We start from the raw sequence: 16,273 nt of genomic DNA on the forward strand, positions 1-16,273 counted from the left end.
GAGCAAGCGAAGTTGGGCTTTGATGGGAACCCTTATTTTAGTGAACACATCTAGGGAAGGCGGCAAGCAGATTCATTTATTTAATCCGTTTCTGTCATGTAGCAATTATGCCAACAGAACCATGTCAGTGAGGGACAGTCATGTCACAATTCCCGGAAGGGGAGGGGCGTGGAGGAAGATCAATTTTAAGACACGTAATACAAGATTAGAAATGGAGTAAGTATGTATTGCAAAATTGTGAGCCAATATCTGTCTCCACTGCCTACTCCATTTTCTGGGACAGTTCTTGAGCTGGTATTAACTGACAGAAGTGATGCCTGTCCTGCAGCTTACACAAAACCTGCCGTCTCTTCTACCCGATCTCCACCTTTGATGGGCTACTGGATCACCCCGCACTAATATCATGTAGTAAGTAACACACAAATGTAGTCTGAGGCTTCCAAGCTCATAAGCATTGTTCTTCTGGGGAAAAGACCCATTTGTTGCATTAAACACTAGGGTCTTTTTAAAGTGAACATACAGGGGAGGAAAACAAGGACATTCCCATACTGACTAATATCTGCAGGATATTTAACGTGGAGCAGCAAGAAGAGGCTGCCTGTACGCTGGTAACACACTGTTCGTTATGCTGTGGATGCCTTGAATATCTATTAATGGAGCTTGTAATTTTCTTTTTTAACAATCCAACACACTAAACCATACAGGAAACGATTTGTCAAACTGTTGCTGTATTCTCACGCTACCTTGAGTAGCAATACCAAAAAGAAACCTTACGTTTATAAGAACTGAAAGACGTACAGTACCTGCACTGCCCAAAGGGTATTTCTCCTATTAATGCCGCAAGACAGTTGTAGAGACTCATTGCAGATGCCAAGCAGAAGACTGATATTATGACATACACTAAATAAAAAGAATGGAATCAGTGACATACAATAGAAAAAAACCAGCAAACCTGAATCAAAAACAAGGATGTACATTTGATACAAACTGTTCAGAGTTACAGCACTGCTCGATACAGCCACTGATTGGAGACTACACTCTGCTGATTACAGGTGGTGCTGAATTCTGAGTGTCTCTGCCATGATAAGAGTTCTCATCAAGCAAAGACTTGAATTCTGAAATTTTTGAATTAAAACCTTTTTCTTTAAAAAAAAAAACACAAAAAACCCCCCAAAAACCCAAAACCAAACACACTTTCCTCCCTTAAAGTTTCTTAAGAAGAAATATGTCATCTGTTACTGCTTTCACATACTTTTATTTGGTTATGGCTAAAGCCAAGGTGCTACTTTACAGCTACCAGCTTTCCCAATTTCGGATAATACTCCTTATTTCCCTTTAATTGCTTTGTCTGCTTTAGGGATGCCTAAAAATTTCAGCACCCCTAAGACCTGACTGATGATTTAGGTGCATTTTAAGATACTAAACACCCCATCCCTTCCAAAAATTTCTCTGTGGTTAAGAACCACCTGGTCAGGAAAAAACTCTATATTCCATGTTCTAACTTTCAGTATAGTATGTATTCTAACTCATGGTAAGCACCCTGAAACAAGGACAAACAATAAAACCAGTTCTTTGCTAGTTGGGGTTTGGTTTGGATTTTTTTGGTAGTGAAGGTATGGCTAGAAAGCAATTCTGATACCTCCAAGGAGATTACTGGAAAAAAAACAGGGAAGAAAGGTGGATTTTATAGTTGTAACCAAGATCGTGCGCCATTACGATCCGTTAAGCCCCCAACAGGCAAAACCAAAAGTTTTGCACAACAGATTCCTCTGAAGTCACTAAGAAGTCAGCTGTTTAGGGAAATCTCAAGTTTTGAGGCAACAATGCAGAATTAATGCCTGAATAGTTACAAAAAGAGAGAGAGAGAATTCCATCACAGAGCTCAGCTTTGCAACTGGCTTTGTGCTAGAAACGCTCCCTCCCTGTCCTGCAGGTACAGAACTGACCTTAACTCCAGGTACTGGTAACAGGACTTACATTCACACGCTATAGTAGTGACATATCAAAGCAGGGGTTTTTTGGTTGCTTGTTTTTAATTAAATACAGATTTTACCCTGGCATACCACGGCATGTCATACCGTGGTAACAGCTTCTTTATCTCCAAGAAGTTTCATATATGTCTGCTCCAAAGTGCACAGAACTAAGGCTTCTTACCAAAAAACTATTACATATTTCCTTTGAACCATTCACATTTCTTCCTCCCCCTAAGTAATTTATCACTCCTCTCCCTTTCTCCTTTAAGAGGGCCTTTTCTTCACTTCTTCCTAAATCTCACCTGAAACATCTCAGAGTAAACAGGGGACATTTTTAATCTAAGCTTTTTGACCACATTAAAAAGTTCACCAGTCTTGTAGTGGGAGAAGTTTAGCAAAGGCAGCATTACTCAGAGTCAAGATAATAAAAGCTGAACAAAATCCAAAGTCACTATGGTGAAATTTCTTTTGCAGGAGCAGGAGGTTAACTGCTAACAAAATCTCAGAAAGAGTGAATTTACAAAGCTTTCAGAATGAAAGTTACATTTTTTTGTACTAAAATGTGTAATTTTTAACAGTGTACGTTTCCTGGTTGCGTGATTTGAGGGCAGGAAGAAGGAAAACCCAACCAACGTTTTGGAAATGGTATTTTACTGGGATCGCCTAATTCAGGAACTTAGCGCATTGCTAGTACGCTTGAGTTTACTCCATTACGGTAATGCCATTACACCTGGTCCTTTAATCAGGGCACTGCAACCACAAACTCAACGTCAATGTAGCAACACCTAACAAAAGCTTTCCCTCTAAACACTGCTACGTCACCGCTGCCATCCTCCCAGGAACCTCAACACACAGCGGGTACTTTTTTTACTAGTCACCTCTGCTCCACATTCCTCCATTCAGAATAAGCACTGTCAAGGCAGCCTTTGTAAGAGAGTTGAAGAAAGCTTCTCTCTTTTTTAAGTAACAACTACACCTTTTCAACCCTCCACTCATACATGGAGGGAATAACTTAAAAAATTACATTCATTTTAGCTTAGAAATCTAGCTTTCCAGACTTTGATACCCAACAAGATAAATAAGTCAAATAAGCAGAAAAATAAGTCAAATGAGATCATCCACTGTTTCTTACCTAACCATCTGTAGAAGAAATAAAGTAAGACCAGCATGACACAACAGATGACAACAAACAAGATAACTGTTACAGGGGTGAAAGTAACATTTTCTTCCTTCTTCCGTCTTGTTTCTCTCTCCCCAGGACTTGCTATTGCTTTCAAATTCTCACTGTTTTAAGAAAACAACAAACACGTTTACTTCAGATGACGGACTAGGAAAAGGTTTTTGACCAGAATTCTTGGTTATAAAGCGTTTAGACTGACAGCATTTCAGTCGAATCCTTCATACCAGTACTAGACTTAAAACTACAGAAAAATTGTATGCATATTGTTTGCGTTTCTCTCCATTTTTCAATGAAGATACGAACTTCTAACCTAGCATAGATCACAAGGAAGAGAGTCTCAACTGCCTTCCTTTCCAATTGTGTGGTGATTGCTAACTTTAAGGAGTACTCCCAAACAAGACCCCAATCCATGGGAGGAAAAACAGTCCAATATCAATACTCTTAAATTCCTTTCCAGGATGCAGGCACTCAACTCTAATAGCGCATCACCTCTGACTACAGAATTTCTTGGGCTAGATGCAGTCAATCTGGTAAATATGACTATGATAAATCAAAATCATGGGTATTACACACTGTTTTAAAACCTCAACAACAGACATTAAGCGTCTGCAAACCCCATTCATGTTAGCAGAATGAAGGTAGCTACACCTTCATTCCTTACACCTCATAATTAGAGAGTAAGTGAAAGAGAGGGGGTGTAACTGGAGATTTTCACTGGGACTAATATTTCTGTGCATACATACTCCGTATTTATACCTCACCATGCAAAATAAGGAGACTTAAATTGTTGTGTTTGTTCTTTGAGCAGATAGCCCTACTACTATTGAGTACAGACGCTAGTGCAACGTGCCCATCAGATAGCATGTTCCTGATGAATCCCAGGACCTACCTACAAAATGCTGAATTCAGCACAGAAAGAGCTACCTTCAAAAGAGGAAAACCCACAGGAGTAAGGCACTTTGTTAGATGAATCACCTTCTCAGAGGACATGCTTTGAATAAGCAGCTTTAAAAAAAAAAAAAAAGCTCACCCTAGATTTATGAAAGTGCACTTTAACAAGTTTAATATAATTACATCTAGGTATTTTTCAATATGGGAGACAGCAGCACATTTAGTTGTTTTAGCATTCAGTGCAGCCACACCCTGTGGCACTGCAGGGTAAAAAAGCAGCATAATCAGACCCAACCTTTAAAAAAAGAAACACACACCCCTCGCTCTTTCTACTTCTTTAATCTCTTTTAAATCACTAGATTTGCATAACTAGTGGGAAAGAGGGACCTGCTGTTATCACATACGATCCACTCCCTCTTGTTCTGGGGAGCAAAGCCCTAGAACACCGCTGAGAATGGGCAGCCCTAGGTACCAACACACACTGCCCCATTCAGCGCCCGCAGACCCCCAAGGAATACTGCAAAATAATGCCGTGCTCCGAAAGGCTGGCTTTATCCAATTTAACCCCAGACTAAAAGCAGTTCTGTGCATCGAGTGCGCTTCACTTCACTAAACCAAGCCGCACACCCCTCAAGCACAGGGCAGAAACCACTACTAACCCTCTTCTCCCTGCATTTCCCACTTCACTCCCGCCTCTTCCCTGCGCAGGGACTGCTGCTGCCTCCTTGCCCCTGCCTAGTCCCATAGCTGCCACTGCCCTTGGCTCTCTTGCTCCTCCAGATAACACACAGAGCTGAAGCAGATAAGCCTGGTTGGACTTTAACTGTCCGGAGCCACCCAGACACAACCCAGCCACGTTCCCCAGGGCTCCTAGTGACAGAGGGACAGGGCGCTGCGCAGCCAGCTAGAATGGAGCAGTTGTACAGATCCCTGCCATCGCAGATGCTACATGCAACTACGTATGTACCTCTTGGATCACTGGATTTTAAAGGTGTCACTAAAATACCTACTTTCTTCATGGATATTGGAGTATTATGATGCTAGTTATAGGGTATTTGGAAATTTTTTGAAATGTTAACTCATTCTTCCTCCCGAGAGCTGCATTATTCTCCAGGGACTTTTACAATCTGCTACTCAAGGTTCCTCAAAGACCTATGTGGTTTTTCAAAGGTTGCAGTGCTCAAGTATCTCATGGCAACGCAGCTAATTGCACCTAGATCTTCCAATTTTTTAACTACCAACCTAAAAGAACATAATTTCTCACTGATCATAGTGACAGTCTTCACAAAATTTGTAGCCCGTGTAATTGAAGCAGTTCCATTTAACAAACTTACAGTTCTGCTACTCCACTCCAGTAGCCTCCTAGTGCCACTGTAAACACAGCAATTAGGAAGATGACAACCATACTGTAATCAAACTCTGGCAGAGGTGGTGAATACAGAGTCACATCAACTTCATTTCCAAGCGTCTGAAAAATAACATACAAGTTGGTTCATAAGGACAACAGAAAAATTACATTGCTTATTTTCCAACAAGATGCACATCATGATTTCCTGCTCTACATAATGCTGAGAGCAAGTTTTCAACTGTCCCGGTTTGAAGTAAAACCGAACCAATTTTCTGTTCTGTAACTTTACATCCTAGCTAGGCCTCCTCTCACTCTCTGAAATTAACGGCATATTGTGGAGAAAACTGCTCGTTCTCAGATTGATAAGACCAATGTTTGTGCTCCATGCCAAGGAATGGTATGCAGGGAGGCCCTTGCTTATACTTATTGCTATAACAACCAAGGTCAGCCAATTTCGTTATTTGCCCCCTTAGAGGGTCGGAAACGGAAAAAACGTAGAGGGGTCACATCGGTGGGGAGGAGTGGACAGGACAGGTGACCCAAACCTGACCAACTGGGGTATTCCATCCCATCTGCCCCATGCTCAGTATAAAAGCTGAGGGATCAAAGGGTCAACTTCTTCCTGCGATGGCCGACGTCCAGAGAGGACTCCGTCTGTTCATCTGCCTTTGATCCCGATCCATGTGTTCCTAACTCCAGAGCTGGAATCCAGTTCCCATTCGTCACTGAGTCCAGTTTGGGACTTCCCCAGTGCCTGCCGGTGATGTGACTGTCATCCTGGGAGCTTGATATGGTTTTGTATATATTGTATCTATTTCATTATTTTCTTCTTTATTTTTATTTTAATATTAATTCTTCATTAAAGTAGTTTAGTTCATTCTAAACTTCTGAATCTCCTTTATCCCTTTCTCCTCCTCTCTCCTCTTTTTGGGGGGGGGGGGGGGGGGGGGGGCAGGGGAGGGAAGGGCCATCTGTCGGTCCGGTTTTGGTAAATTCAGCCGAAACCACGACATCAACTTACTGCACAAGACATCCCATATATTTGCCTCAGTCACTGTGAAGAAGCAATGCTTTCCACACTGCCTTTCAGGAAGGTCAGGTTTGAAAACAACCCTATTACTACCGCTGTGGAAACATACAGATACCACAAGGCAAAATGGTACTTCTCTGCATTCTTCCAACGCTTCTGAGAAGTTGTGCCTCCAGCCCAAATGCTTTTCATCCCCCAAATATACCAGGTACTATCAAAGACGCCTGCTCTGCAGGAAAGCACATCTGAGTCAACCAACTTGACAAACTCACAGGTCCACTGAGATATCAGCAGAGGGCTACCTCTAGCTCTTGAAACCACAAACCTCACAGTTCAGATACAGGCACAATGCTTCAGATAGGACACTGAAAACTCAAGGTGGCAGAAAGTTATGTACTAACAGCTTTACATGAGCATGATTTGAGGTGGATTCAAAAAGAAAAGAAAGCAATTTCACACAACTTAAAAACCGTAAAACCGAGTAAAAAAAAAAAAAAAATCAATAAGCTGAAGGACACTGAAGAAGACGGGAGCGCAGAGACATAACTGATACCAAACTGTACAAAAATCTTGCAAGCAAACCCAAGATGCTTCCATTTGACCGAAAGGTGAGATTTAAGAAACAAAGAAAGGATGATAATTTGACAGGAAATGGAAGGTGGTGGGGAAGAAAGGTTTGCTGTTGTAGTCAGTCAAGGCATCTAAAGCAATCCTGCAGTGAAAAGAGACTTCAGAGATGCCGCAGAAAAATGGATTTGTTAACAGGCTGCATGTGGGATAAAAGCAGGACAGGAGATGAACATGCCAGGCAGGTTTGGCTACGGGAAGATCAAACGGGCAGTGGAGAGATTGAATGGGAAGTCGAGTAGTGTAGTGGAATACACTGGCCATATGTGAAGAAAGCTCATTCATTTCAGCATCCGAATTATCTAATTACAGATATTAACCTTACTGCAGGCTAAAGAAGTCAGAATCATTCATTTGCCTGAAGTTATGGAAGTTCAAAAAACAAAAAAGAAAATTAAATTCTAGTGAAACATTGCAGCTGTATGAAGTGGAACACAGCATTAGATAAAGGCAAAAAAACCCCAACCTATTCAAATTACAGCATCCTGTACGTAAAGAAAAACAAACCCCCAAACAAACCAAAACACAGATATAAAAAAAGTGCCAAGAAAACCCAAGAAACCTAAAGGCTTATAGATTTTTAGTATTCAATTCCAACACATCTTATTCCAGTTTTTCCCTTAAGTTTCATAAGTCTAGGTTCTAATGTGAATTATACTTTATAAGAGTGATTGTTTCCTTTTGTTCCTATTGTTCTGCTCTCTACTAGAAACTTGAGAACTCTCTGCTTCCACCACGGGGAGCACTAGAATCAAACACACTGCATCAGGTAACAGCTCTGCAAGAGACCTGTCCACTTACAGAGGTTTCTAACACTCTGCTATTGCCATCAAGGCTCACAATAAACCTGACTGGAATGGTGAAAGCTAACAGAGATGAAGAAAAGAACTAAGAAAAAGTAGAAACTCTACTAAGAAAAAGTAGAAAGACAAACTAGCTATCCTCAGTCTGCTGCTGTCTCTCTCTTCTAAATAAAAGGAGAAAGTTGGAAGCCTTAAAGAGAATTAAAACAGAAATACAACCGTAGCTGGAAGAATACAATGGCTGCCTGCTTCTAAGCAGCACATATCATTCAAAACAACAGCTGCCAGTGACAGGACAGAAGACTTTGACCAAAACTACATCAGAACTAGGAAAAGATCACTCATAGTCTAGGCTGTGTTCCTCGCTACTTTTATGAAGGCAGTCTCATTATAAGATAAAGCCGAATTCTTTGCTTCAACAGCAGTATGAGACATCATCTGGCACACTAATCCACTAGCAAAGTTATGCTGGTGAATTACTACAGCGGTACAGAAGTGATTCCATGTGAAACCAGGCAATAAAATGGTGCAGAGAAGATTCAGAACCAATGAGGGATCTAACCTTGGTCTACTTCCCTTCAATGTTAATAGGTCACATCTTAAAACCACTCAACTAAGGAAAGAACACTTGTCTTACTTGAAGGAACAAATCTGAAGACAGAGGGCAACCCAAAACAAAACACAGTATTCATCAAGACTATGGCAGCCTGGGGACAGTCATCACAAACCTTCAGTAACGTCAACGCTTGGCAAGAACCAATCTTTAATGGGAACAGACAGTAAACAATCAAAGTCCTGTAACATCTAGGCAGGGTTTCAGTTTGCATACTTACCTAAGACAACCTCCCGTGGCAGCTCTGAAGGTTAAGAGCAGAAATGGTGACGTGAGCTTGCAAATTCAATCCAAGAAGCTAAGACTACACAGGTTAGTGCTAGCCCCTGCTATTGGCGGTGCAACTCCTGCCTAGCAAAGCTCTTTAACACTAAATAAAACACAAACCAACAACAAAATAGCAACAGAAAAAGCCACACTGAAGAGAAAAGACTGTTTTCTTTAAAACTCTCTGCAATATTGTGTATCCTGATATTACATGTCAAGGAGAACAAACTCCAAATACCCCAAAATAAACTCCCCTGCTTACAAAGCGTAGGAGATACCACAACTGCCACATTTTAATGAGACACACTTGGCATCTCACCACGAACTCATCAGCAGAAAGTCAAAGTATACTGCTGACCTGCTCTGTAACAGATGTCATCACGCTATATAAAGAGAGAGCTCATCATCTGGCAAAGACAAAAACACCCTCACACCTTCCTCAAGATCCAAGCTGATAAGGTACTGCTTGCCTGAAAGATACCGTGCTCTAATTCTGTGCTGCAAGAACAGCCCTCTCAGGCTACACCTTTTGATGTATGTCAGGCATCTGCAATTGTATACAGGTCTGCTGGAAGGCTGCTGATCTCGTTTAGCAGGAAGACTTCTAAGATTACCCTTCCTCCAGTTAGGTATTCTGTTTCCCATTCTTAGTGTTGTAATTAATCATTTTCCCAAATTAACCTAAATAGGAAGACTAGCACTTCCATGCCTTAATATCCATCCTCTTCTGTGAAACTGAAAGCAGTATCTATGCACGTTCAAATCGGGTAGACATCCGTATCTGACCTGAAATTATTTTATTTATTTGTTCAAAAACAAATACAAACCATAATATGCTGAAGTTATATTACTCACCAGCTGCATATCTACTATGTCATTATATCTTATAAGAGCAACTGGAATAGTCACATCTTCAAAATCAGTCTTGTTATCTGAAAGGGGAGACTAAAAGAGAAAGCGTCAGTGATAAGTATGTTGAGCCTATTTGCAAAGCAAATCTTTGCAAAGATCTTTGCAAAGCTAGATCCCCAAAAGCAGATTATGCTTTAAATTTTGGGGGGGGGAGTAAGCTCATTCATCATCTTTTGTAAAAGGTCAATGAAGACAGATGTACTTAAATCAAAACAGGTGATGCTACCAACACACCTGGATTCATAAAGTCCTTGTGCTTTTGTAGTATTACAAGGGATAGTCAAAACTGTTTTTATTCTCTATGCTTTTAAAACAAGATTAGCTTTTCATGATAATCACACAAATTCATAAATTGCAAGTATTTGTACGTATATGTTGCAGTTGTAATAGAGAACAAAAAAGCAACAGAAGCATCTGTAAAGATATCTCACAATTCCTTTATTTCCAAAATTGGATTACATTTTCCTAGCTTATTTTTGTCACACACATCTAAAACAGTATCACCTAATACTGCAGGGAGTTCAGAGTAAACTAAAATTAGGAAGTGATAAAGACAAGTATTTGCATGCAGAGATACGATTAAAGATTCAAGGGACAGATTAAAAAATACAATTCAGCTGTAGATACTTTTAGACGCTATAAGACATCGTTGCACAGAGCTAACTCGGAATGGCCCCCTAGGTCTCAGCCAGCGCAGCGCCCTGGGGGGAAGGCTAAAGGCTCACGCTGGAATCCCACACATTGCCAGCGTCCTCTGCTTTCAGGGTTTCTCTCAGCTAACCCTGTACAACGCTGCATCGGACCAAATAGGTAAGACACTATTTCACTACAGATGAAAACTGGATGATGTAACTTACCAGCCGAGCTTTACTGGCAATCAACAGCATTTTAGCACCTGAAGTTTGTGCAATCCTTGCTTTCTCCAAAAAAGTGCAGTTTCCTCTCATCACCACAACTGCTTTGTCCTTCATTAAGCCGGAAGGAACTTCAGAAGAATTGCAGAGTACCGTAGAAGTCAGGTTTTCCAGAGTCCTGAATGTCTGCAGAGAAGAGGAAGAAGTGGAACGCAATGAAAATCGGAAATCTGATACCATGAACTGATCTAGAAGACATTACTGTGCTCCCCAATTTGAGGTTTGCCAGAAAGAGGCGTAACAGAAAGGACTCGTTAATTCAGGAATACAAAATCAGAGCAGCAGTTTCTGCAGCCTGAGATACTGAGGGACATTTAGACCAGTGTATAGCTGAAATATCTGACTGTTTCTAAATGCAATTTCACAGCAGTTGTTGAAATTTAAACTTAAGAAACTCGTTATATAGGAAAAACACTGCTTGTAGTTCTGGGGAATCCAGGGTACAGTCTGGGGTATTTCCAGGCTTCACAAGCCAGAAGAGCACTGACAGACTCAACATAACCAGAGTTCCAAAGTATAATGCTTGTTCAAAAACAGCTGGTGAGCCTGATAACATCTTACTTCTAAAGAATTAAAAAAAAAAAAAAAAAATTGAAAAAATATTTCTATCCTTATTTCAAAGTCCAATTCCATATTGACAATTATTTCTGAATTTCTGTCCGTTCTCTTCAGTTAGCCAAGACATCTCTGTGCCCAAAGTAGCACAGCAAAGATGCCTGGGGCAGACAAATGATTTTTACTCTGTTTTACATCGAGTTAACCTGCTAATGAATGACAGGAGGGAAGGGAGAGAAGGCTGCCTTGATCACTTCCAAACACGAAGTATTTCCTGTTTATAAGAAGAATGCCTAAAGAAAAAAAAATAATGAATTGTTTCTGCCTCACACCCTAGTTTGGCTCACAGACACAGGCTCAGAAAACATGGCATGATGATACATTCCAGATAATCTCCTATTCCACCAGATGTTTTCAAGACAATTAAACAGAACATCAAACTGATGAATCAATGTAAGAAAACTGTTTCACAAGTTTACAACATTTTTGTAACCAAATAAACAGAAGTTTTACTCCCAAATCTAAAACTTGGGCATACTGATTATACCTGAAGAAAAAAGATTACAGTATCAGTTGAATATATAAACATATTTAAAACCAGTTATAAGCACAGAGAGTATCACCTTTGTAAACTTTAGAAGCTGACTTTAAAGTACAGAAATATTTACTATAGAAATTTTGTGGGGGTGGGGGACACCACACAACCCAAAAAGGTAAGTATTCAATGTAGCACCTATTTAACTCAAAATCTTTAAGACCAGTTATAGCAGATGCAAATTCATATTGCATTCTAGTTTTCTTAGGCAGAGTGATTATAAGCTACTTACAGCATTGTCCAGGCTTTTTGGAAGAGATACCCAATTGGAATTGTAAATTATGCAGTAATCTTTTGTGACTGGAGGCACACCATTTCCAGATGCATGCAGGATCCCCTCATCTGCAGTCACCTGCAATAAACCAGGGAGTTACGAATTAAGCAAAGTTCAGAATACCAGTATACAGATATTCTTCTACAATCAGTATACAGATATTCTTCTAAAAAGCTGTTCGGAAGAGAAAAAGCTGTTCGGAGAAAAGGAATTTATTCAATTAATTATTTTATATAATGATTGATTCCACAAGACATGGGTAGCTTGAAAGTAGGATGGAAAAACAGTAAAAATTAAGTCACTGTATAAAACTATGTATTTGCTACATGTATGGTTCATGTCACCAAGTAGAATACCATCACAAAACCCAGGCAAATTATTTCAGATTCTGTATCCTGTACTTTACAAAAAGCATAACATTTTACATAGAAAGCAATTAAAACAGTAAATGGAAAAGTGGATTAAAGTCTTTCCATCCTTGCAGACTCTAAAATTTCCCCTACTAATAAAGGTATTATATGGCAATTCCTCGAATATATTTTATCCAATAACTCTAAACACAAAGAGATCAACTAATGTACTTTAAGAAGAATTTGTGTAGTTAAGGAAATTCTGGTGTCTTGTAAGATTACTCTCACAGTCCCTCAAGTAGTATGTTTTGTGTTATTTACTAATACATACAAATTTTAATACTTCTGATAATTTTAGTGATATCTGCTTCTCCACAAGCATCAATATACTAACAAAGGTCAGGTATCTAAGTGGATAAACGAACAGACTAAGGATTAGATGTAGCTACAGCCGCAAAGCAGTGAAAACAAATAAGCATCATTTGTAACTCAAAGAAGCGTCACCTCAAGAAAACTGGGAGATGATCTCATTTTGACCATTTTTCTTGAGAGAGAAACTGACCTCAATGTTGGGAAGTATGGACAGATTAAGAAAGATGAAATCAAATCCTGTTGTAAATTCCACGTCTGTCTGAAAGAACACTAAGATATTAAGCTAGAAGCTGGCATGGGTAAGGGGGGAAAGCCCAAACGTTTGTCAGATGAACAATGCTAATCATTAGCAGTACTATAGCGGCATTTCTCCTCAGGCTAGTGTATCAGTATTCTGCAGCAAGTGAGAACTAGAGAGAAAAGAAAAACATGTGACGGTATTGTTTCAGAGGTTTATGCCTGCCTGGGTTGAATAGCAAAAAACCTTCTTCAGAGGAATCCATTATATTGGCCATAGCGCAGGAACATCTGCTGGGAGAACTGTGTCAAAGGGCCTGAGCACATTAACTGTTTAACATAAGACAGTTCTTCAGCTGTCAGCTAAAATAAGTTGTTCCATGATTTACGATCAGCACAAAAATTATCAAGCTTCCCTCTTAAGTGCACTTGCCTAGAAACGTAAGCTAATGGCAAATTAAAAGCAATAAAGGCTTCCAACAGGTGCAAACCCCAGATGTTTCCATCTATTAAAAGCTCTTTCTGCTTCATGAAGTAGAATAATATGTGTTTTCTGGGTTCCCAGAAATCAAGTGTTAATGCTACACAAGCGTAAGTCTACCTAGGAGTGATTACGTGCTTATTCGATACGCATGGTTTGTTTGGCAAGCTTCCTTCTCCGGGGATGAATCAGGAAACACAATTCTTGCTCATGAGATGGGGGGAGGGAGGGCCATAGCATGACGTTTACCGTCACATATTAATTAGCATTTAGAAGTTAAAAATGAAGAGAAATGCTACACCTCACTTGGAACACCCCCACTGAAATCCTGCTGCATCCAGGTGAACTTTTTTTTTTCCTCATTGCTTCAGTATCCTTCTTCCACAACTGACAAGGGCTACTACTTTGGGTGCGTGGCCTTCCAGCCCGCTGTGCCACTGAACAGTATAAAACAAACCTTACTCTCACCATAGCTGCAAAGAAAAAACTTCTTATGGAGCACATTTTCAATCCTGTTACTTAAGTAGAAGACTGGAAGTGCGTCCACAAAACTGCTCCCGAACAGATCAACCTGCTTCCGTGGGCTGACTTGCTCCCACGCAGCACAGAGGCGTCACCACTGTCCTCACCTAGAGGGGCATCAGCACCTCCTTTCCCCTCGGGTTCAGACAATCCCCAATAGCCCCTCACCTTCTAACAAACGTCTTCCTAATTTTGTCAGCTGGTTCCCTCATCATATTTCCTTCCTTTACCACCTTTAAACTTTTCTTGGATAGTTTTCCTGTATAATATCTTTAATAGAGAAGAAGGCATCTCATACTCTCTCTTAATCTGTATTTTTCCTAACACACCCCTGTCACTGCAGGGATAGAAGCTTGGGCTGACTGTTGAGCTTTGGAGCGCACTGGTAACCCCACCACGTAGAATACTGGAAGTTATATGAACCAATGGACAGAGACCAAACCAAGCCTACATTTACATCTGTCACAGCATCTAGGTAAGACATACAAGGAATTCAAAGATATAGAACAGGGAGAAGGTATTTTGTGCATAGCAAGTAACAACATAAACCTCATAGAAACATAAAAAGGCAGTGAAAAACTAGGCAGGAACCGAACAAGTATAATTTCATAGTTCTGCCAGGGCCCTGTGACACACAAACTGTCCTTCCTTCCAGGCATTGCGACCCAGGGGAACGTGCCCAGAGAGCAGCAGTGGTCCTTCCCCGAACACCCACTACCTCCCCCAGCGCCAGCTCCCGGCGCTGTTAGTCTCAGGACACTCTTCTTGAGGCTGAACAGCCGGTTCTAACGCTCACCACTGCTACAACCGCATTTGTGGAGCAAAGGAAGAGTCAGGACACGGGGCCTGGAGTCTTACAGGAGGGCAGGAGAAGCCTCTTCCCTTGTGAGCAGCAGCAAACCATTGGGGTAAGGAGTAAAGCCACTCTTCGGAACCCCAACACAACCAACGACAGCTGCCTGGGGCTCACAAACAGCGGGGCAGCACTTTGCAGAGACACAAGCTGCTTCACCCAACGGCGTTCTCAAGGCACTAACAAACTGCACTGTGCACTGACTGTTGAGTGGGTCCTGTGGTGAGTCCCTACACAGAGAAGTACTGCCTTACCGAAACAAGGTAAAAACTATGTTAAAAGCAAACAAACAAAACCAAAACAACTTAGCGGGGCAGCATTTAAGGCAGATATGCCCTTCACACTGCTGAAGCAGATGACAGAGGTTTGTGCCTTCCCCCTTTCGCCGCTCCATGAGGCAGAAGACGATCCACAGATCCCCGCAGCAACAGGCACCTGCGTGCAGGGAGAAGATGCCCCACACGGGAACCAAAATGGCACTGAAGGCGAACAAGCCGAAAGCCAGGACACAGACACACACCACGACCTTCCCCGACACGCTCATTTAAATACCTCCACAAACAACACCAGCCTTTATCTACCCCGGCACCCGGCGCGTTTGTTATCCAAACCCGCCGAGGCACGACCGGAGCCGGGCCCGGCCTGCGCTGCCCGGGGAAGGGGAGCGGGCCGGGGGCTCCAGAGCCGCGCCGCCGGCGAGGCGTCGGGAGCCCATCCCGGTCCGACCGGAGGGGACGGGAGACACGGGGCCGGGTCCCCCAGGGAGAGGTTCCAGGGGACACAGGAACCCCCCGGCCGGCCCTGTCGCCACCCGCGGCCCTACCGCCAGCCCGCACCCGGCACCGGCCTCGGCGCCCCGCGCAGCGAGGGCAGCGCAGCCCCTTACCGTCGGGAGCAGCAGGCCCCACAGCGCGGCCCACAGCAGCCCGGCGGCCCTCATCGTCCTCAGCCGCCGCCCGCTCGGGGAAGGGCCTCGGCTGGGCTCGGGCTCCGGCTCCCCCCGCCGAGCCTTTCACCGCCGCCGGCTCCCGGCGAGGCGCCACTTCCTCTTCCGTCCGCCCCGGCCGATGGCGGCGGCTGCTACTGCTGCCGGCGCGGGCAGCGGGACGGCGCGGCCCCCTCGCCCCGGGGCGGTGCTGACGGCGTGGGGGGGACGGGCCGGGTGCGAGGGGCCTGCCCTGAGGAGAGCCCCCGGCCCACGCGCGATCCCGGAGACCGCCGGCCCTGCCCCGCGCCTTTCTCCTTGCCTTGTGCCTTCCGGCGGTCAGTCAGCAGCGCCCACCCGGCAGCTCCACCCCGGGCGGGTTGGAGGTGCTTAACGCGACCTGAAACCCCCCACCGCCGTTACAAATCAAAGGAAAGGGTCGTGTTTGCCCTAAATCAGAGTATTTCACCTCACTTCGTCTGTCGAGGTGACCGGGCCAGGGGGGAGAGGCACAGCAAAGGTAGTGGTCTCTTCAGAGAGAATAAGAAGTA

At 42.8% G+C, this 16,273-nt stretch overlaps 1 protein-coding gene across 4 annotated transcripts in view; it reads right to left on the reverse strand.

Moving 5' to 3' along the window:
• The window catches only part of SPPL2A (signal peptide peptidase like 2A), a 29,684-nt gene extending 13,829 nt beyond the window's left edge, over window positions 1-15,855 (reverse strand). The window contains exons 1-7 of one of the 4 annotated variants that reach the window (XM_074155362.1): window positions 15,684-15,808; window positions 11,941-12,060; window positions 10,502-10,684; window positions 9,588-9,677; window positions 5,379-5,512; window positions 3,106-3,257; window positions 804-900 (exon numbers count right to left, since the gene is read on the reverse strand). In XM_074155362.1, the coding sequence (XP_074011463.1) occupies window positions 804-900; window positions 3,106-3,257; window positions 5,379-5,512; window positions 9,588-9,677; window positions 10,502-10,684; window positions 11,941-12,060; window positions 15,684-15,737 (830 nt within the window). In that variant the 5' untranslated portion in view covers window positions 15,738-15,808. Of the gene's footprint in view, window positions 1-803; window positions 901-3,105; window positions 3,258-5,378; window positions 5,513-9,587; window positions 9,678-10,501; window positions 10,685-11,940; window positions 12,061-15,683 lie in introns of all 4 variants that reach the window. The other 3 variants (XM_074155364.1, XM_074155365.1, XM_074155363.1) reach the window with 3 other exon arrangements.
• Window positions 15,856-16,273: the final 418 nt, after the last annotated feature.

Source organism: Numenius arquata, chromosome 11 (assembly GCF_964106895.1).
Source record: "Numenius arquata chromosome 11, bNumArq3.hap1.1, whole genome shotgun sequence".
NCBI classification, from domain to species: domain Eukaryota; kingdom Metazoa; phylum Chordata; class Aves; order Charadriiformes; family Scolopacidae; genus Numenius; species Numenius arquata.